We start from the raw sequence: 20,608 nt of genomic DNA, 5'->3' as shown, positions 1-20,608 counted from the left end.
CATGGTTCTGTCAGATAGACACTTTATTTCTGGAAAAATTTCAGCCACAGTAAACTTCTTAAAACTTCCAGCAGCCATTTATTTCGTTAAATGAGTCGTCGTTTCTGTTTTAAAACATTCAGAACATGTGACGCGATTACCTTCGACCAACTTCAAGCTCATTATTCACACTTTTGTTCCTTCCTCCCTCATTTGACCTGCTGTCCCTCCAGCTCAGTTTGAAGTGCCCGGCGCCGCATTCCTCCGCTAATAAGGACATATCAGCTTCCAGACTTTTCCTCGCTCCCATCAGGAGATTCAGACGTTCGAATCCGAGCGAATTTCAAAAACACCGTTACGCGAGTCATGAAGTGAAATGTCCCAGAACGAGTCCGACGCCCGAGTGATGGAAGTTTTTATCATTTCAAGTGTTTTTACTCGCCAGCCAGGCAGCGTGGGAATGAAAAGCAACATTGACACGTGTTATGACTCTTACATAATTACATAAAAAAAAAAACCTGTACAAGTATTTAAGACATGAAAACTTCCCCGCACTTCTGCAGCACAAAGGAGTTTGGTGAAGTTGAGTCTTTATGGTTTCCGTTGCGATGTTTATTCCATAGGTTGCTCCTGACCTTCTTTAAACTCAGCCACTCTCGCCTGTAATGCAACAAAAACAAGTTGTTAGAAACATTTAATATACATGTTATCTTATGTCTGCTTGATGTGTTAAGTTGTTTTAGCTGTGCTGTTTGTCTTGAGTTTTTGCAGTGGCAGTTGCAGAAGGGAGCAAACAGAAACTGAACTCAACCAGTGTGTCTGCACTCAGGATAACAGAAGAAACGGCAAAGCCACATAACTGAGCTGAGATAACAAAAATGATTTATGGAGTTGGAGAAACCTGGTTCCTTAATGTTTTACAGTCTCATTAAAGACTCTCAATTGGATTTAAGCATGGACTTTGACAAGGCCATTCTAAAATATGACTAAGCTTTGATCCCAGCCTCAAACTACAACAATTTGATTGAAAACATGGATTCCTTTCACCAAGTGATTTCTGAACAGAGCTAGTGGTAAGTTCTTCACGGGATGGCTGGAGAAAAAAACAAACAAGAAAAAAAAAAAAACCTTCAGATAGTTGTTTAAAAAAAATGCATCCATTTTCCTCGCTGTCCAGAATTATGCTCTACTTAAAGAGTTTGTTCCATAAAATATTCATACAATACGATGATGTTTGTTGTAAAAAACATGGATATTTTTGTGTAACCATCTGAATTAATGGCGCTTTGCAGGCCAAAGCTGGAGACCAGTACAGACCAGTATAGACCAGTACAGACCAGCTCGCTTTTCTGTTTTGTTTCCAAGGGACTGAGATCACAACAATCCCCATGGGCCTTTCCAGAGGATCGACGTTGTTGACAGCCGACTCAGAGAAATGACTGACCATCTCTCCCGTTACTTTAAAGTGCATTTAAAGCCTTGGTAGCAAGTCAACAAGTAGAGCCGGGATTCACCGAGCCAAATGCTCAGAAAAAGACAATATAGATAAAAAAAATACATTAAATCTGCAACCTGCTCTCAGGTTTCAGCAGGTGAACCAGGAGCAGACGTAGCTCAGCCACATAGTTTGAGGTTTTCTGTGCCAGGAGCGTTCAAACGATAATCAGCGGCGGAGCCAAATGAGCTAACAGAACTTCGACCAGGAGGAGCCTTCATCTGCAGCTGCTTTAAATCAACTGGTGAAGCTGGAGCAGCAGAAAAAAAACAGAAACACTGAAACAACTCCCAACACTTTGGCGTGTTGGGAGTTGACGTGGCGTCACGGCCATCTGCAGGCCGCGCTCCAGCAGCGCTCTCATGTCAGAACGTTTCCTAATGACGCTGAAGAGAAACCTTTTCACTTCCTTGATCATAGTGATACGGCGTTAGTTTGTGTAGAGACTCCACATTACGTAATTTCTGGAGTTAAATTATTCGTTACTATAAAGGCAGACAGGCAAGCAAAAAGGTCTGAAATTATTAAATGAATTGTAGAAATAAATGTCAATTTATTCATTGATTACTCGTTACCTGGAGTATAAAGACTCAAAAAAATGTCTGTTTGCTGAATGAACAGCACATTCAGAGCAGTTAATAAGTGAAAATGTGCAAAATGTGCAATGACATTTTCTGTTTAAGACAAAAAAATGAAAACTTTGTAAATCTGTTCTACCCAGAACTCCTCAGGTGGAAGTTTTAGTTTCATGTTGGCCAAATTCTATAAAAAATAAAGTACATTTGCTATTCTATCATTACTCCAAAAAATTCAAAACAAACAACAAATAATCACAGTATTTTTTTTGTTTAGTTGCAGATGCATCGTTTGCTACAACTGACTGAGCTGCAGTAAAGAATCACAACGTTGTTGCATTTCAGGCAACATTTTTATTTTCCTATTAAAAATAAATTGAATTATTTGCACCTACTGATTTATTTCTAATATTACGTAAAAAAAAAGAAAGGAGGTTTAAATGAGTGTGGCAAATCATTTCATCTGATTAATCATCAGAATAATTAATTTCTAAAATAATCGTTAGTGTTAGCCCTACATGCAACAGGCTGCTTCAATGGATGCATAATTAAGCTTTTTCCCCATAAATGACCGGTTATATTCCTTTGTAAGACGATATTTCAACAAAAGACGGGATCCGGCTGAACCTGGAAGGTGTTGAGGACATGTTGGCAAACGTCATGCAGGTCGTTGAGGCCGCGTCGCAGCGGCTCCACTGCAGGAACGCCTCCTGAAACCAGCAGAGGACAAAACAAAACGGTGTCAAACACAAACCACAAGCTTTGATTATGATTGTCCGTTTTCTTTAGCAGTTTGTCTACAGACTGGAGAAATGCTTTAGAAAATTATCAAATATTCATTTTGATAGTTTACGTAGGACAAAACGAAGGTAAAGAAAGCTACACTTTGTGTGCTTTGTCCAATTTTCACTCTTATACCAGTGACAGAAATACAAATATTTCTGTTGTTTTTTTTCAACTCGTTTATGGCAGAGGTTAAAGTGACCAGAATAGGTAAATAAATTTGAATTTCAATACACGGCCTCGTCGACTCTCGAGTCATTTTTTTTCCCCTTCAACTGTAAATTTAACACATCAAATACTGAAGAGAAAAACTGGTTTGTTTCTATTTTTTAAATTTAAACTCATCTCATCCACACCTGCCGACAACTCTAACAAAACTGAACCAAGAGGCTTCAAGGACGTTGCAATCAGGTCGAAAGGCTTCTGTTGAGTTTGTGAACAGGTCAGAGATTTCATGCGCTAAATAAACAAATTGTGGCAAAACGATGAAAAGCTTCACGGCAGAGCGAACGGTCACGCACCGTTTGAATGATTCGTCGAACGAACGTAAATAGACGGAGCGATCCAATTGATTACCTGTCAACAGAGATCACTTTCATCCATTCTCCCTTAGGCTGCAGCAGAGAGCAGATATATATAGACAAATATAAAAAAAGAAGCAGCCTTTTATGCAGCGATGTCTGAAAACACTGCCTGGAAGCTAATTGTGTTTTACTAGGATGGAGGGATGATCCTCTGAGTCCAAGAACCTGCTGCAATAACAAGATGTTTTCTTCGTTGAGAACTTCCATGTGATGAGACAAGACAGATTGTTTTTAAAGGGATTCTGCATCTACGGTGTGTGTGTGTGTGTGTGTTCAGTATATGACTGAGTTCAACACTGGTCACTCTTACGCAATCGAGTAACCCAAGTGAAGGCGCAAGACTCCAATCAGCGTGTTTACTCTGCAACTCTCAGCGTCGCTGCGTGTGTGCAAATAAACGTACCTGGAAGGTGGAAAGACGGGGTTGCGTCTTTTTAAAAATATTGCACACAAATCTAAAAAGCGTGACATGCATTTAGAATCAGCCACTCGGTCAATATTTTATGTAACATCCTTTTGTTACGAGTGATGGAACAACATATTTAGGACTGAATCGGTCTTGACTTGGCGTACACAGGGACTCGAGTTCTTGCCCTTTCTTCATTGCGTATGCTGCAAAAATTCAAATTCAAAAATAATTTATTGATCCTGAATGGAAGTTAAATGTCTTAACTCACATTAACTCAGATTCTTCACAAAGTTATTGTAGATAATAAGATCTTACATAGAAACATCTAAGTAAGATGAAATATTTTAGATTTATGCTCGTTTTCTGTTCTATGAATTTACTTTTATCTCACTAGAAGGGTTTTATGTTGGAGTGTTTTTGTCTTATTTTAAGTGTTTTGGTCCTTAATTATCTCAGTAAGATATTAAATCTTGACATTAATGAATTTATTACTTAGTAAAACCAGAATATTAACTAAAAAATGCGACACTTCAAGAAATACCACAAGCTCTGTCAATTTGAATGGAGAACCAGACATGATTTCTGAATACTTTAAATTGCAGTTTTCTGACTGATTGCTGATCTCTAAAGTACCTGACAATAAAAATTTTTTTTGGTCTGAAAAGTCACTAAATCAAGGAATTTTTTTTTCTTCTTTTTACTTTGCTTCATTGTGTTTAGGTAAAATTCCACTAAAATATATTGAAGTTTGTGGTTCAAAATTTGGACAAACTTCTAAAACTTTCGCTTGGCTGTGGAGACGAGATGAGGCGTGAAGCTCTGGGACGGACTGAAGCTGACCTCGCGTCTGGATGCGGAAGTTGATCTTGCTCTCCGACGGATGCGTGATGGTGTAGCCGCAGAACTCCACTTCCGGGCTGACGGACGAAAACAGGAAGGTGGAGGTGAGACGGAGGATTTTTACCACCGCTTTGCGTAGGAGGCGTGCCAAGTGGAAAGTCTTAAACAAATCACAAAATGTCAAGAGCTGATTCTATTAGAAGGGTTAGCGCAAAACACAAAAGGGGAAAAAAAAAACAGGCTGAACTTGTGACCCTTTTCACATGAGAGCTGCGGTTTAGAAAACAAACAAACTTGCATCACTGACTTCTTCATGATCATGTATCTGAGGGAGTTGCCCAGCGTGTGGTCCTCATCGTGCATCACAAACGTCACGCAGCCGTCATCGGCCCCGTCAGCCTGGACCTGTTCGCAGGAGGACAAGTCATGTTACACATCACACTGTGTGAACACAAAGGACCGTACACGGTCACCAACAATGGATGCGCTTAGCAACAAAGTCGCACAATGCGGACTCTCATCAGCTGCAGGAGGTGCAGTGCTGTTTGTGACCGCATCACGTTGGGACATGTACACCTCGATTACACGCTGCAGTTTTCTCAGCGTCTGGTGACCCACACACTGCGACTTTACGACTCGCGCCTCCGGCTCCTTCGTTGCCTGGTCTGTTTGTTGGTAGTGATGAGCTCCCATATTTTCTCTGTACTTCTGTCACAAGATCTGCCAGCACCTCCAGCAGCTGCGCAGTCACAGCAAGACAGGGATAAACAAACATCAACAGAAAACTTTTGGTAGTAATACCCCAACTGGTTAGAAATAGTTAAACAACATATCTAGGTAAAGTGATTGTTAAATTAAAAACCACAAAAGAACACAGCAAACACTTATATGTTTGCTGTCACTTATTATGGCAGCTTTCTTCATGCTATTGTATTTCCTGATTAGGTGGACTATGCAAGCAACTGGTTGCACTTGGGTTTTATTTAGACATATTTGAGCATATAAGTGAAGGACGGGCTCTGGCTGCATATAATCAATTGCAACTAGAGCAACTGATTAAACACAGTAAGCGGGAAAAAGCTGCTCCAAAGTGGGGAAAAAAGCCTCTAAAACAAATACACGTGTTATCACATTCCTTGGATGCTAGGTAAATCCAGTTTAACGTAGAAATGCCCAGAACTGCGACATAGTTGTTCGGAGTTGAAGGGAAATGACAGTTTTCATGCTTGCTAGCTCGTGCGGCTGCGCGCGTGAGGGGAAAACAGGCGGCTGAGAAGATGCTAACACTGAATCCCGACATGCAACGAGAGACTCCGAGTTGGGTTTAACCACGACAAGCTCACGTGTTTCTGAAACACCGAATAACATGAGAGTTTACTACGTCTCACCATTTCGAGCACCGGTTTCTTTTCGCCTTCCCCGGCCATGCTTCGATACTACGTCCGTCAATATGCTCCTGCGGGCTTTCAGCCCTGGGCTTTGTCTGACAGGCAGAAAGAACGTGCGCTGCCACTTCTTCTTCTTTTGGTGAACCAACTCAAGGTGCAATTACTGCCACCTACCGGACAGTATACTGAAAAGACGACCTGAGCGGTTTTAGTGAGCAAGAGGAAAGCTACTGTATTTTTTTTAAGCAGCCATGTTACCAGGACTTTTCGGATTAAAAGCGTCTTAGGTACGTATTTAAGTACTTTATATAAAAGTTATATCAACATAAAGAAAAAGAAACTACCTGTGAAACATCTTTCTGTGTAAATATCTCATGTTACAACATGGACACCTGGTGGCTAAGACAAGAATGTTTCTGCGGAAATTGTGGTCTATTTGAAACTGCAAAAGCTGAAAATTTACTTTGTGGAACAACAAACACAAAGCAAAACAACTAACGTCTTAGTACATTTTGGTGTCGTTCAATAAAATTTAAGTCAATGTGGCATCAGGAGCGTCTTACGTCACAGATTGCATAATTTTACCCAGCTGTTTGTAATTTATAAGCACATATTTCATCAAATCTTTCGAATGCTGGAGAAAGGCACCAAGACATCCTCGAACCTGGAAGGATAAGTGGAAATAAACTGTGGTTCGTTTAACTGTCAAAATATATATATATATATATATATATATATATATATATATATATATATATATATATATATATATATTTTTTTTTTTTTATGTCATTTTGACTACTTTGTCTATTCACTTAATATCCATATACATTAATGAATACTTTAAACTATTAATTCGATTCGCACAATTTCATAAATTGATGGAATAACAGTCAAAAGATTATTTACTGTCAATAAACTTTAGCTGAAATGTAGCTAAAGTTTATTAGCTACATTTTGGGGTTTGCTTAAATCTACATCTTTAAGCAAACGTTAGATTTTATTGTCAGTACTTCTCTCTTAATGTAGAAAACTTTCGGACACGAGAAGCAGCCTGAGACATAATACAAATCAACTCCTGCGTTCTGGCCCGTCACAACGTCTGCGCTGGCCCGTCACAACGTCTGCGCATGTGGAAAAATGTGACGATTTCAACGACGTCACGCGTTGCCTAGGAATTTGTAGTTTAAACGGAGGACGTACATGCGCTAACAGCGCGAGGCTGAAGGGGGAGCAGAAACTACATTTCCCGGGGATACCAAGAACGAGTTTCCGGTGTTGCGAATTTGCGAAGCAGAAGTCACTCGAAAGAGATTAGCTAGCGTGCTAGCAGCTGAAACGCTTTCAGATGTGGAAATTGGAGCCAAACGGGGGACTTTAGCTATAACTGACACAAAGAGGTAACGTGTGTCTCTGATAGTTGCGTTATTCCTGTCTGTGGAAGGAATGACAATTTGTTAAAACCGCTCATTTCCACCTAAACGCCGCTCTGTATGCTGCTAAACGACAGCAACGCTCGGTGCTTTCCTGCTGTCGTTATCAGCTTTTGGTTTTAATTCTCGTCATTATCCTGGTTGTACAGACGAGGCGGTGGTAACAAGCTCAGAGGTGAACTCTGCTTACATTTTTATGCTCTCGGAGAGCACAGTCGGACGTGCCTTTTTATTTTAAAACAATATATACATACTCTTCAGTCCTTTCTTGTTCATTTTTTAAAATCTTTTCATCTCTTACCAACTGTTTGTGTTTGCAGACAGCAGCACTACAAAAGAACCCAGCTGTTGCCATGGCAATCCTTTTCGCTGTCGTGGCTCGTGGAACCACGATCCTGGCGAAGCACGCGTGGTGCGGCGGGAATTTCCTGGAAGTCACCGAGCAGATTTTGGCCAAAATTCCCTCAGAGAACAACAAACTGACCTACAGTCACGGCAGGTGAGCTGACACTCGCTGCGTGTCGCAGCCTTGGCTCCGTCGGGTCTGGAGCTGCAGAGGTGTTTACATGCTGTCTGATTTGAAGTGTATTCCTGTGTGTCATCAACACAGTTGCAGAAGTGAAGGCTAACCTGTTCTTTTTCCCCTCTAGTTATCTCTTTCATTACATCTGCCATGACAGAATCATCTACCTCTGCATCACAGATGATGTGAGTGTCTCCTATCTTTAATTATAACAACAAAAAGATGCACTTAATCCCGTAGGACTCTGGGATTATGTATTTTTCTTTTTTCTTCTAGAATGATGATGTGATTGTCAGCGTAGTTTTTTTTTTTTTACATGTATACATTAACACTACATTAACAGCAACATCATCTTTAAGTAACTTTACCGTATCTTTTCATGTTTACCTCTTTCGCGCGCCAGGACTTTGAAAGATCACGTGCGTTCGGCTTCCTCGGTGAAGTCAAGAAGCGCTTCCAGACCACATACGGGTCCCGAGCGCAAACCGCTCTGCCGTACGCCATGAACAGTGAATTCTCCTCTACACTTGCAGCCCAGATGGTGAGTAGATAGAATAGAATAGAATAGCATTTATTGTCATTGAACAGGATTCAACGAAATTTCTATTGCAACTCCCATGGAAATCTGCGTATGCAGGCGAAACATTTTTTTTGCGAGAGTCGCTTTGTGACTTGTTTAGGTGTTCGGGTGTTCTTTCTGTGCGTCTTTGGTTGTTGATTTATTTCAAAGAAGAAGATTTATCCATTCATTTCCAACATGATAGAAGTATAAAATCACACACATGCACAAGAAATGCAGAAGACGCATATTTCTGTACCACAATCATCTTAAAATGCTCGAAAAGGAGAAGGAAGAATTACTTATGAACTTCTTGACTTCTACCCCATAAACTCTAGACTCTCTTTATTAAATCAAATAAAAAAAATAAAAAGAAGCAGCATGAATATAAGAATCACAGGATCAGTGACTGCACATTTGCTTATCTGGGAGCCATAGTTTTAAGTTTGCAGAAAATAATTTAAAAGACCCGCTGGTATTTTATGCCAGACGAAACCAGAAGGAAATTTGCGAACGTTGTCATGTTTTCCCAGCTCAGCAGATGACGTCTCATTAAAATATTGCACTGATAACGTCCTATGGGCTTCTTATCCAAGACGTTCGATATCTGTTAATAAAATATCTCTTCGGGCTTTAGGGTGGATGCCTCCAGCTTGTTAAACACTCATAGGGTTCATGACTATTTCTGTAAAAAAATAAAACAACTCTGTGTTTTGCAGAAGCACCACTCAGACCCACGGGGGACGGATCGAGTGACTGAGACTCAGATGCAAGTTGACGACCTAAAGGGTATTATGGTCCGTGACATAGGTAAGCAGCTCTGTAGGCTTATAGAAAAAGTTATTATCGATAGTGATTTTTAATAAGTTCTGGGAATTTCCTTAGTTTTGCAATAAGTGTAAGCTACGTTGGTAGTTTATGTGGCCAAAACTGTTTTAGAAAAAAAATACAAACAGTCTACAAGTTTGTTTCTGTTAGGACATTACTCCATGTTCAGTCAAGATGCCACCCAAACATTCTTGTGACAGAAATGATATGTGAATTCTTACCTCTTAATAATCCCTTAACCTGATCAAATCCTCCTGCTTGGAGCAGTGTGTTGTCCCCTGATGCTCTGCCAGGGCAGCGCTGGCGTCTGCTTGAAGTAAAAGCTCCAAGCCGACATCGTAACACATGAAACTGCAGGAAACATTTGACGGGTTCTTCCAGCCTCACGTCGTTGCGTGTTTTTATTTACCCTCGGCTCTGTGTGCTTTTTACAGACCTGGTCGCTCAGAGGGGAGAGAAGCTGGAGTTGCTGATTGACAAGACAGAAAGTCTGGTTGATTCAGTGAGTTTTAAAATGCAGACATTGACTTGTGGTTGCCCTATATATATATTTCCGCTTTATGAATAGTATTGAGTTGTAAAGATTGTATACAATTGACCCTCAATGAAACCTCAATGTGTTTCATTGAGGTTTTAAGTCATAAGCCAGCATAAAGTCGTGGATATTTGTGTAGGGGAGGAGACATTATAAATGTTCTCCAAACCTTTTAACAGAGAAAAATGTGAAAAGTGTGCTGTCAATTCGCATTCAGTCGCTCTGCTTCAATGCTGAATAGAAGCAGGTTTTGCTACCATTAAATCTTTTTACGATTAAAATCTTCTGGGTTTGCACTTTAAGAAACTAACATTTTGGTCCATTTGTGGTTGTAAAATACCTGAAACTTAAGATTTGATTTAGATCCATGTTCAGACTTAACCACAGATTCTCAGTTGGCTTTAGAGCTGGACTTTGACTGAGCCACTACAACACATAAATAAGGTCCAGTCAGAGGTCTCCCATTCCATTCAAGGCTTCTGTTTTCACCAGAAATTATGTGCAGTGTTGGTTCTCCAGCATAAAAGTGTTTCATGTTTTTTATCTGTGAAATGCTTCTGAAAACAATCTTTTCTTTCACTGTGCACACGTGAGTAATTGTCTTTCCATCTGCTGCTCCACCAGTCGGTCACGTTCAAAACCACGAGTCGTAACCTCGCACGAGCCATGTGCATGAAGAACCTCAAACTGACGGTTGTCGTCGTGCTGGTTGCTCTGGTGAGTACCCAGAATGCTCCTCTGTAGCAGCTGACCTGTCTCAGCAGAAACTTAAACCCTTTTATTTGTTTTTTTAAGATCGATCTTTCTGAAGGCTCTCGTTGTGTAAGTGCTATCAGAGCTGATCAGATGATCGTAGCGGTCGGTGAACTCTCTCTGCTCCCTCCAGGTGATCCTCTACATCATCGTGTCCGCTTCCTGTGGAGGCCTCAGCTGGCCGTCCTGCGTCAAGAAATAAGACGGGAGTGGGGGATGAAAAGCGGGAGGCCGAGGAAGAGGAGGAGAAAGACCTGTTTTAACTTCAAATGCCAATGGACGAACAGACATGCAGCGCTCTTCTCCACCCTCTGCCCCCTTCTAACGTCGCCGGGAGACGCATGCTTCGTCTCCTCCTCCTCCGACCCGCTCTGTCGCCCTCACGCTACAAACCTGCACATTTATTTGCCTTCAGGACCAGGAGTCCCAACTTTTACGCCCACATTTCTAAACAGTGGCCTGATGTGGGAGAATAAATCTTGTCCTGCCGTCCGTCTGGTACATCCATCCCGTCTCCTGCACTCGTTGGGCCTGACGTGTCGGGTTGTGATCTTTGTCTTGCACCTGTGTCTGTGTAAATAATCCACTCAGACTGATGAACTGCAAGAAAAAGAGAAGAATGCCAAGTGTAATTTTTTTCCTTTTTTTTTTTTTGATGTCAAAAGAAACGTGCGGTTCCTGCAGGCGTCAGTAGCATCCATCTTTGACTGCAGATGAGTGAGCCGAGAGTCTGAGCCTGATTTAAACTACTAAAGTAAACAGTTTGGGCTAAACCGATGCAGTGTGAATATTTACATTTGCTTAATCACACAGTGCAACAGCACCTTCTAAAGTGTGTGTTCAGATGATATCAAAAGAATGAATATTGATTAATATTGCTGGTAGTTAATAGCTATTTTAAAGCATTTGTGATTAATGAAAGGATATTTTTCCCTCCTGCTGGCTGTGAACCTGATTGAAAGCTTCCTGTTTCTTTCCCTACCAATGGGATGTTCAGTGTGGCCACCATTATTATTATTTTTTTAACACGGTGCACTTTTGATAATGTACATAGCTCTTTGTCTTCTGGCATCACATGGCTTTTGATTATGGTGTTATTTAATTACTGTACCTCAAGATTTAAAAGAATGAAATAATCCGATGGCTTGAGAATTTCTTTAAAAATAACCTAAAATTCAAATGTATCAGCTTATGCTCATAGTGGCTGTATGAACTATGTAATATCTACTGTTTCTTACGCGTGTCAAAAATATTGCCAAGTAAGTAAATGCATTGTTCTATATTGAGAAGCTAGAATCATTTTATTTTTACATCCGTTCCCTTTGTGACTCGTATGATAAACATTTAGCTTCAAACTTGATATCACAATTTATTCATTTTTCAACCTGTCATCAATACATACGTCAACAGAAAATTTCAATCCAATAATTTAAACAATTCAAATCTAGCAAACTTGCAGTGATCTCAGTCGTATCTGCATCTTGTTTTGTTTTTCTCCGTCATGTCATCTTTGTTTTTCTGGAGATAACCAGAGGAAATGTATTTTCCTACACAATATTTCTAACTGAAATTGAACTTTCTCCTTGTGTCGCATGAAAAAACTTGCTTATGAAGCTTACAGCGTTCCACCAAGGCTGATCACTGACATTTTCAATGCGTTTCTGCACCAGAGACGCATCTCCGGTGGCCAAGCCATGATATTTCATTGCCAATTTTACTTATGTTTCTTTGAGCAACGACAATAAAGTAAGAATAATCCATATTGTGACATCAATTGTGTTTAAGCTGGTCACGCTGATCAAATATCTTCATCTACAAGTTTGAAAGAGTTTCTGAACTTGTGGCAATGAAATATTTCTCTGAGCTCGAAACCCTCCGTGATCCGAAGGCTTCTGAAGAAAACTGACCAACAAGTTTCAACAACACAAACAGTGGAGAATCAAACAGCCACCATGAAAAATGAGAGATTAAGCAAAGTGAAACTGTGATCCTTGAACTTCAAGTTACGGAAGATGAGAAGGTTTCTGCAAAGAAATAAGAAACGGAGAAAGGCAGGCAGGAAAACTGCTGCTGAGCAGGAAGCCAGAAAACACCAGGAGATTTCAGGAGAAAACAGCAGCAAGAAGTTTGCAGAACAGCCAACTTCAAGAATGATATTTATATAGATGAAACGGTGATCAAAATTGATCACGCCACCATGTCTGAGGCAACATAAAAAAATAGAAGAGAAAAACAGCTGCAGTAAATTTCAACATGGCGCTCTGTTTAGTTTTTGTTGCTAAAATGAAAAGAAACATTTCTTACAGATTTACAGTGAGGTGTTGCGACAAATAACACCTGCTGCAACAGTGCTAATGATATTCAGCATGATTTCTAAACCTTTTGGTTTCTAGCACAGCTTTAAAGTTTGGCAACAAACGTAAAATCCTAACAGTAAAGGACAGATTTGCAAGATACAAAACATTAAAAGAATCTGACGGATAGCATTTTCTAAAAAAGAAACAAACAAAAAGACAGTGTTTCTCTGGTGCAGTAAAAATAATTCCTCCGCATTACTTCCTGTTGCCTCTGTCACTCCGTGTCATCCAAGCCAAAGAGGTAATCGTTGACGTCATCCTGGGTGGGCTTGCTGTCCACATCGGCGACCGCAGCTTTCTTCACAGCAGGCATGCATCTCGGCATGAGCTTCTTCCCACTCTGGGAAAAAAAGAACAAAAACCGCCACCTTCTAAAATGATCTGAATGTGGATTTTCAGGTGGCTGCAGTGATTCTGACTAATTAGAGGAATCAGACGTACAATTTTCTTGGAGTCGGCCAAGGATCTCTCCAGATACCTCCTCATCCGTTCCTCTTGTTTCTCTCTCTGCTCCATCAGCTTTTCCTCCCGCATCCTGGGTCACAGTGTGAGGACAGAGGGGCTAAATAAACCCTTGGACTGCCCGTCTCATTACACATCGTCTCCTCAGCGATACCTGCTCCTCTTCTCGCTGTCCTTGACCTTCTTGACCGCCGCCAGTCTCTCTGCTGGCACGCCTTCAAGGCCCTGCAGCAGCGAGAAGACGCGGCTCTCGATTTCTGCCACCTTCTGCAAGGTGCTGAGGTCGGCGATCCCGTCCTCCACACAGCCGCTGTAAACCTCTGTCACCTTTTCGTCGAGAGCGTCCAACATTTCGTCCTGGACATCGAAGACAAACGCCAAGAGTTTAAGTATTTTACTTGTTTTTTGAAAAAACGTGTGCTTTTTGTTTTCACTACAAAAACACAAAATCTGACAAAGTATGTTTGCTCTAATTTCTGGTGCAAATATTTTAATGCGTTTGAAATGAGACAAAAAAGTACAAGTGGCTTTTCAGCAAGATGTAGAAGCTTATTTTAATTCTTTAACGTTGATGAAAAAGTATTCACTGTTGTGATGCATTATTTCACTTGTAACACTGGAAAAATGTCTTGTTAGAAGTGAAATAACCAAATAGTGGAACCAGTTGTTTTTGAACAACACTAAGGAATCATTTAAATAAAATAAGCTTCTATGTTTTACTGAAAACCTACCAAATGCACACAAAATTTTAAAAATAAGAGAAGAAACATTTTCTGTTTTTCTTAATTTTGCTGGACTTTAAAACTGCTCCGGATCAGACCTACATCTATCAGAAAGAAGAAATTATTATGTTTTCCCCTAAAACAGAACAGAAAACTCCCCTGTTCCATTTTCGTTTTGGTACTTTCTCATTCTTCAGAGCTCTATCACCCTGAAATATGCATGCAAATATGAGTGCAGACTCTCCAGAAAAGGGGTCAGATATGCATATTTGGTGTCCTTACTTGGTCCCGTGAGCTCAATGAAACATGAAGCTGCACCATCTGTTCGAGCTTCGCGCCTCTCGCCTTCTCTTTGTCGAGTTTCTGGTTCAGCTCTTTAATCTGCAGGGTTATCTTCTCCTCCTCGTTTTCACTTCACACATGCAGCAATCTACACTTAGCGAATGGTTTAAATGATGGAAGAGGAGAGAAAATGGCGCAGGCTCCACTCACATCTTCCTCCTGGTTGTGTCCACGGTCTGCCGGAGTTTGGCCAGCATCTCCCCCACCCTCGCAGAGTTCTGAATCAGGGACAGGTTCTGCTCCGTCAGCTCTGACATCAGGTCCAGTAGCTGCTGGGGATCGGTGAAGTAAAGCTCCGGCTCGTCCTGAGTGGAGGAGGGACGGCAAAGGTGAAAACTGCAGATAAACACTCCAAAAGGTATGAAGGGAAACTGACCTCTAAGCTGTCATAATCCAGTGGACACGTTTTCTCTCTGAAACACATAAAGACAGAGTTTTAAATGGATACGTTTCATAAATCGTATTCCCAATTTTCAGCCACAAGAGGGAGCTGCACACAAGAAAACGCATGTCCAGAATTCACCTGTTTTAATTGTAAAGTTGGGGAATGGTAAACAACATATCTACAAATACAATGTAGTGTTAAACCTACTGCCAATATTTAATGACAACATGTGCAGTTAAATAAAAGGTTAAATAAAATCTGATTCAAGATTCTGTTGCCGCACCGGCCTATGAGCCGCATGGAGCAAAACACGGGAAAACAGCAGAGGCTTATAGTCCAAAAAATACGGTAATGTTTGTAACATCTCCTTGGTAACAGATGTGATGCCAGTGGTGAAGACAAACATCGTCCTGTCAGCCACCAATAAATTTGCAGGTACCCATGATAGATGTAGTGATGCTAGCTGGCTAGCTAGCAAGCGTGAACTGGCAGCATTTCGGCAGTAGCCTCAACCACATCGAGCCGCAAAACGCGATGAAAATGTCTTTTGCCGAACAATAAAGTACATAGAATAACCAGACTGACTAATCCTGCCATCACAAAATGTAAGACTTGTGATCAACTTATTAAAGGCCATTTTAAAAATCCATCAAAGACATTTTAAGGCCTTCATGTTAGCCGCATGAATTTAAGACTTTTTAAAAGACTCTTTGAGGACACGCAGACACCTTGCCGTGTGAAACAGTGAAAACTTAAATGCATCCAGTGACTTCACCACAGCGTTCTGGCGTACAGCACAGAGCGCAGATGGTTAGCAGTGTGTGTGAGTGCTGTTACAGGGTGTCACTTTGAGCAGAGGACAACCTGGTCGCCCTGACAGGGGGAAGCTTCCTCTCCAAACCTGCGGAAAGGCAAACAGGAGACACACAAACAAATGATTGCTTTTAATCAGCGAAATGCATCTGGCGAGCAGAAACAATTGGATTCACAGCCGACCAGAGCGACGCTAAATTGTTATTCCAAATACCGGTTTCAGTCGGTTCCTGGCCATCATTCTGTTCGGACGACGTTTTAGTCTTTGAGTCTTTGCTCTTCTGCTTGTCCTGCCACTCTGGGGGAGAAAGTCTGAACAGGAAGTCCTTGTATTTCAGGTAGTCTGCCAGAGCATCTTCATACTGCTCAAGCTCACTGTGAAACAATAATAGTCCTTTTTAAAAAGCACATTAAATGATGCCACATAACATACAAGTGTTCCTACTCGACGGACTTTTCTGAATTTTGCCACTTCATAACCAGAAGCTTGACGTCAACAAAGTGTGAGGTGGATTTGTGTTTCCCCTCTTAACGCTGTTTTGTTTTGTTAATCATATATGAGCTAAACTAACACTGTTCATGGAGCGAAGCAGGTCAGAGGTGAAGGACCAAAATGCGACACCACTACCTTTGAATGGTCCTCATTTCAGCGGTCAGCTTCTTCATGGCGGCATTCTTCTCCTGTTTAGATTTTTCCTCCCGTTCAAAACTGAAAGCATGCAGACGTGCGTGTTTGTTAGAGCAATATCCCAAAACAACATCTTGTTGTCCCAACGTGAAGACGTCCGCAGTGACACCCACAGAGCTCTGGCTTCCACTGACTTCCTCTCGTTCTCCCGGAGGAACGCTTCAAACTTCTGGCTGTCCCTTTTGATGAGCTTCTCGAGTTGTTTCACCTTTCTTTCCTCTTTTGCAACGGCCTTCTCCATCTTCAGGATCTCGGAGCGTTTAGTTATCAGAGACAACTAAAAAAAACAACAACAAAAAAAGAAAGACACCACCTGCCTCTGTTATCAAGGCAAATCTGAAGTCTTCCTGAGATTTCACTGTTTACTTTAGAAGGTTCCCTTAATTAAAACTAAAATACGAATGGTTTTTGTTTGGCGCTGCATTTAGACAGACTGACTGCGAGTCCAAATCCATTCCACCGTCTGAACAATTCACCTCCAAGACTGCTTGTTGCCGTTCCATGAGGAGTAATTCATGCCTGCTTTCTTTTGTGAGTTTCTCTGTGGAGAGAGGAAAACACAACGGCTGAGTTCTGCACGATGTCAAAAAATGGCACTTTTGACAAATGTGGACACATTTGTTGAGATGCATGACAAGCTCCTAAACAAAGACCTGAGAGGTGGATCTTTGACTACTTCTCTTGACATCTCTTTATCTGTCTTGATATAACAGCTGTTATAGCCAGAAGCTACTGATCAGACATAAAATCTGATCAGTACTAAAGATGGACTCAAGCCTTTCAGAAACATTTCAGGAGTTAAAACTTGAACTGAGTCCCCAGCAAGATCTTGGCTTAGCACCAAAATACATTAAAGTTCTGCTGCTGTTGGTTCAGGTCTAGAATCAGAACCAAATGTGGAGGCTTTCCTGCTCCTCCAATCTGGAATAAACTCCCAGAAAACTCTCAAACTACCAGAACACAGAGGTCCTTTAAATCGAAACCTATTTGTTTAGAATTGCTTCTGGTTAATAATAACTGGAAGATCTTCGATTGTAGTCCATATTCCCACTTTTTTTTTTTTTTTACTTTCATTTATGATGTCACTGCAGTGAAACGTTTTATGCTACTGTCATGGAAAGTACTTTAAATTGTCTAGTGGCCGGAATGTGATGACAATAAACGGGATTTACATTTATCATGTGATAACTAAATCGTTACATTGTTATTGTTCCAGTAATCGCACCTCAGGTTATTGTTTTGTTAGAAACAAACGTTTCATGACATGGAATCTTTTCTCTCCCACTGAATAAAACTCTGTATTTTCCTAAAATTTTCCATGAAAGATTATGCTACCACCATTAAAAAAAATACTTTTTTTGGTTTTTTTAAGGCCCTTTACACAATTTTATTACGGGCGTTAATAGATACACCCCCAACTGATTGACATTGTGTAAAAGCTGAACTTCCCCACCCTTTCCTCGCGTTACCTCCTTTCGCCGTGGTAATTTTCAGCTCGTGTGCGCTCGGCGTTTGTTTAGGGAAAGCTGCTTTACTCCTGATTTGCTTCAGACTTTTCTTCTTCTCGTCTTCCTCCTCCCTCTCCTCCTCCTCCAGTTCTCCCACCAGCTCATTCTTCAGCTTGGCCAGCGCTCTGGCAGCGTGGGTTGCCTTTTCTTCAATTGGTAGCGCCAGAAATTTTCGCATCTCCTGAGAACCCAAAAATAAATAAATAAATAAATAAATAAAATAAAATAGAATAGGGTTAGGGGTGGCGAGAAGCATGACTTCGGCACAAAGAGATTGAATTTTGTTTTGCCGTGAACGAGGAAGCGCAGGAGCGCTCTAGAGAAAGTTGCGATTGTGAAAACAGCTGTGACAAAGCACACAGACCTCTCTACGGTTTGCCGTTTCCTCTGCAAAAACCGTCTTGTTGATTGGCACTTCATATGGGCTCTGCTGTGCCCTCCTTCTCCTCATTTCTGCACACAGCAATGCAGAAAAAAAAGAATACATATGCTAATAGGAGTTTAATTATCTCACCTTTTTTCACTGGAGATTTGTCATTTTATACCTGATTTTTGTAACTTAGCAGCAACGTCAGCCTCTGAGACCAAAGCCCGGTCTGCAGCGTCAGCTGAAAACACAAATGTTACAACGGCACATTGGGTGAGCTGGTGTACTGTAAGTGTGGAAGCTCGGCATCCTACCAGAAACGTACAGGGATGTGGTGAAGACATTTTTATTCCTGTTGTCCAGAGCCTCACCATCTCTCCCCTTTTATCCTGCCGTAAAATAGACACATAATACAAAAGATAGAAAAATCAAAGGTCGAGCGTTGGCATTCGTCAAAGCATTATTGAGATTGTTTTGTATTGATGTTTTTTGTATAATTTTTTCTTTAGAGTTTGTCTCCTTGCAGCCTTTTGATTTGATGTTTTTTGTTGGTTGCAAAGTGGATGGATGCCTGAAAAGAATAACTTTGCTCCATGTTATGTGTTTGATGTAGCGAAGCTCATATTTAAATATTTTTGTCTTAAATCTACAAAATACCTCTCACTATCTCAAGTGCCCTGGGCTTTGAGATATTGTTTCCTGAATGATAAATAATCTAATTTCTCATCCATTCTTAAATATCCTAAGATCAGATTACTTTTATTCATCAGGTCTAGCAGTGAAGCTGAACTTGGTTTTTCCAAAAATGTTCGTTAATCACAAGTAACTTGTTAACTTGTTAATCATAAGTTATGACAGTATGACATAGTTAATGTTGTATAGAATTCCACTTTTCATCACTTCTAAGTTTGGGTTCCTGTGTAATGGGTGAAACAACGCCCCCTCCTGGTGATTGGCAGCGTTAAATATAGTGAACACAAACATCTCGTTGCCAGTTAATGAGAGATGGACGCCAGATGACGAAGCTGGTCCCTGATTATTAGGCCCGAGCAGCTAAGCGCTGCGAAGGCCTATCGTTTTTGTACTGTTTCTTATTATTTTATATTCTGTTTCATACACATAAACCACATTTTGTCTCATCCTGTCTCCTGGTCCCGCATTCACACAACGCAGAGCTGATGATAAACCATTATAATTAAAAAGATTACAACAGGATGAATTTCCTGTCATTCAGTCAATTGAATATGCAGTCAATTGCCAACTGGCAATCAATTTTCACATGTTTTTGTTAAAAAAAAAAAAAAAAAAGATTTTTTGAAAACTTTAAATCAATTATATGACCAGAACATTTAAATGTGACAAAAAGCAAAACAGAAAAAAATAAAATGGCTAGCAATTTGAAGTAGGTTTATATCGTTTCTTGCCTAAAACAGCTAACGGTACAAGCTAAGCTAACTATAGGCCAGACTAAATTTGTCGCTTTTTCCTGAAGAACAAACAGAAAAAAAAAAAAAAAAAAAAAAAACAATATTAAGAACACGTCTTACGCTTGATGCAAACAACAAAAAGCCGTCCTACCGCGTGACCAGGTCGGGTTTCATGACTTTAAAAACCCAGAAGAATTCACCTCGAGGATTCTAGAAGGACTTGCGTGCTGTTGGCATGGCAACCGGTTGCTCTGTCAGCTACTTCCGTGTTTTCCGTGACTTCAGAAAAAAAGCAAACCAAACGGAATAAGCTCGCAAAACTCAACCTTCTTGTTATTATTACTTAGAAACAGGAAAGAAAACTTTTATAATTTGAAAGATACTCCAAACTTTTACCTAGGGAGGGAAAAAAATGTCTCTCGACAAAAACCAGCAGGAAGGAGCAGCTGTTCCGCAGATATGAGAATGAGAGCTACTTCAAGCACGACTTCAGTGCGTCGTTAATAAACAGAAGACCCGCCATGACGCGGCTCCCAAGCAAAGAAACAAAGGAGAAACTCGACACCAAGATCGAGTTGTGCAGCAGACTTTGTGTACCGTTGTCATAGCAACTGCTGCCTTTGCGATCCCTCGGGAATTTTTTATTTATTTATTTTACCAATTAACTCAATGTTTTCTGCAGCTCTAAAACTGTCAAGTGAAAGTCTAGCATAGGTAATTGAACGAACTTGTAAAAAAAAAAAAAAAAAAAAAAAAAACATCCTCTTGCTGCCATTTTTTTTTTTAAATTAGAAAGTTTTAAGCTTGCCATTTGAGGACCACGCTTTCTCCACTAGGTGGCAGCCAGCCATTA

At 40.6% G+C, this 20,608-nt stretch overlaps 3 protein-coding genes across 11 annotated transcripts; 1 reads left to right on the top strand and 2 right to left on the bottom strand.

The window, feature by feature from the left end:
* Positions 1-6,179, bottom strand: polr1d (RNA polymerase I and III subunit D). Of its 2 annotated transcripts, none has more exons than XM_055034551.1 (5): positions 6,054-6,179; positions 4,973-5,070; positions 4,598-4,742; positions 2,677-2,759; positions 1-639 (listed from the first exon to the last, which is right to left on the bottom strand). In XM_055034551.1, the coding sequence occupies exons 1-5, from the start codon at positions 6,090-6,092 to the stop codon at positions 510-512; spliced, it is 495 nt and encodes a 164-aa protein (XP_054890526.1). In that variant the 5' UTR covers positions 6,093-6,179; the 3' UTR covers positions 1-509. The 2 variants fall into 2 exon arrangements, with proteins under 2 accessions (XP_054890526.1, XP_054890527.1); XM_055034552.1 differs by having other exon boundaries at positions 4,666-4,742; positions 6,054-6,177.
* An 80-nt stretch (positions 6,180-6,259) lies between these two features.
* On the top strand, positions 6,260-12,444 carry sybl1 (synaptobrevin-like 1). Of its 4 annotated transcripts, none has more exons than XM_055034548.1 (8): positions 6,260-6,340; positions 7,807-7,985; positions 8,137-8,194; positions 8,413-8,550; positions 9,288-9,378; positions 9,831-9,898; positions 10,556-10,648; positions 10,818-12,444. In XM_055034548.1, exons 2-8 carry the CDS (start codon positions 7,840-7,842, stop codon positions 10,884-10,886), a joined length of 663 nt encoding a protein of 220 aa, XP_054890523.1. In that variant the 5' UTR covers positions 6,260-6,340; positions 7,807-7,839; the 3' UTR covers positions 10,887-12,444. The 4 variants fall into 4 exon arrangements, with proteins under 4 accessions (XP_054890523.1, XP_054890525.1, XP_054890522.1 ...); XM_055034550.1 differs by lacking the exon at positions 6,260-6,340 and adding an exon at positions 6,696-6,745; XM_055034547.1 differs by lacking the exon at positions 6,260-6,340 and adding an exon at positions 7,243-7,453.
* On the bottom strand, positions 11,200-20,361 carry LOC129362799 (cilia- and flagella-associated protein 100-like). Of its 5 annotated transcripts, XM_055034537.1 has the most exons (18): positions 20,152-20,361; positions 19,907-20,034; positions 18,654-18,717; positions 18,507-18,569; positions 18,326-18,414; positions 17,923-18,142; positions 16,930-16,994; positions 16,567-16,730; positions 16,394-16,474; positions 15,980-16,140; positions 15,790-15,853; positions 14,944-14,980; positions 14,718-14,872; positions 14,508-14,637; positions 13,658-13,860; positions 13,483-13,576; positions 13,241-13,381; positions 11,200-11,284 (listed from the first exon to the last, which is right to left on the bottom strand). In XM_055034537.1, the coding sequence occupies exons 3-17, from the start codon at positions 18,700-18,702 to the stop codon at positions 13,256-13,258; spliced, it is 1,701 nt and encodes a 566-aa protein (XP_054890512.1). In that variant the 5' UTR covers positions 18,703-18,717; positions 19,907-20,034; positions 20,152-20,361; the 3' UTR covers positions 11,200-11,284; positions 13,241-13,255. The 5 variants fall into 5 exon arrangements, with proteins under 5 accessions (XP_054890512.1, XP_054890513.1, XP_054890511.1 ...); XM_055034538.1 differs by lacking the exon at positions 11,200-11,284 and having other exon boundaries at positions 12,927-13,381; positions 19,876-20,034; XM_055034536.1 differs by lacking the exon at positions 11,200-11,284 and having other exon boundaries at positions 12,927-13,381.
* Between the last annotated feature and the right edge of the window lie 247 nt (positions 20,362-20,608).

Source organism: Poeciliopsis prolifica, unplaced genomic scaffold (assembly GCF_027474105.1).
Source record: "Poeciliopsis prolifica strain line A6 unplaced genomic scaffold, Auburn_PproV2 SCAFFOLD009, whole genome shotgun sequence".
NCBI classification, from domain to species: domain Eukaryota; kingdom Metazoa; phylum Chordata; class Actinopteri; order Cyprinodontiformes; family Poeciliidae; genus Poeciliopsis; species Poeciliopsis prolifica.
The sequence above is the reverse complement of the archived record's forward strand: the minus strand, read 5'-3'. Positions and strand labels throughout refer to the sequence as shown.

Bases quoted from the DNA above. Each gene is read 5' to 3' on its own strand.
- polr1d (XM_055034551.1), bottom strand. From the start codon at position 6,092: ATGGCCGGGGAAGGCGAAAAGAAACCGGTGCTCGAAATG. The intron at 4,743-4,972 runs GTCAGTGATGCA...TTCGTCCGTCAG, and splicing joins AGATACATGATCATGAAGAA to CCCGGAAGTGGAGTTCTGCG. The intron at 640-2,676 runs GTTCAGCCGGAT...GTTGCATTACAG, and splicing joins ATGTCCTCAACACCTTCCAG to GCGAGAGTGGCTGAGTTTAA.
- sybl1 (XM_055034548.1), top strand. From the start codon at position 7,840: ATGGCAATCCTTTTCGCTGTCGTGGCTCGTGGAACCACGATCCTGGCG. The intron at 8,195-8,412 runs GTGAGTGTCTCC...TTCGCGCGCCAG, and splicing joins ACCTCTGCATCACAGATGAT to GACTTTGAAAGATCACGTGC. The intron at 9,899-10,555 runs GTGAGTTTTAAA...CTGCTCCACCAG, and splicing joins CAGAAAGTCTGGTTGATTCA to TCGGTCACGTTCAAAACCAC.
- LOC129362799 (XM_055034537.1), bottom strand. From the start codon at position 18,702: ATGGTGAGGCTCTGGACAACAGGAATAAAAATGTCTTCACCACATCCC. The intron at 16,995-17,922 runs GTAACGCGAGGA...CTCTCTCCACAG, and splicing joins AATTACCACGGCGAAAGGAG to AGAAACTCACAAAAGAAAGC. The intron at 14,981-15,789 runs GTAACAGCACTC...TATGTGTTTCAG, and splicing joins TCTGCTCAAAGTGACACCCT to AGAGAAAACGTGTCCACTGG.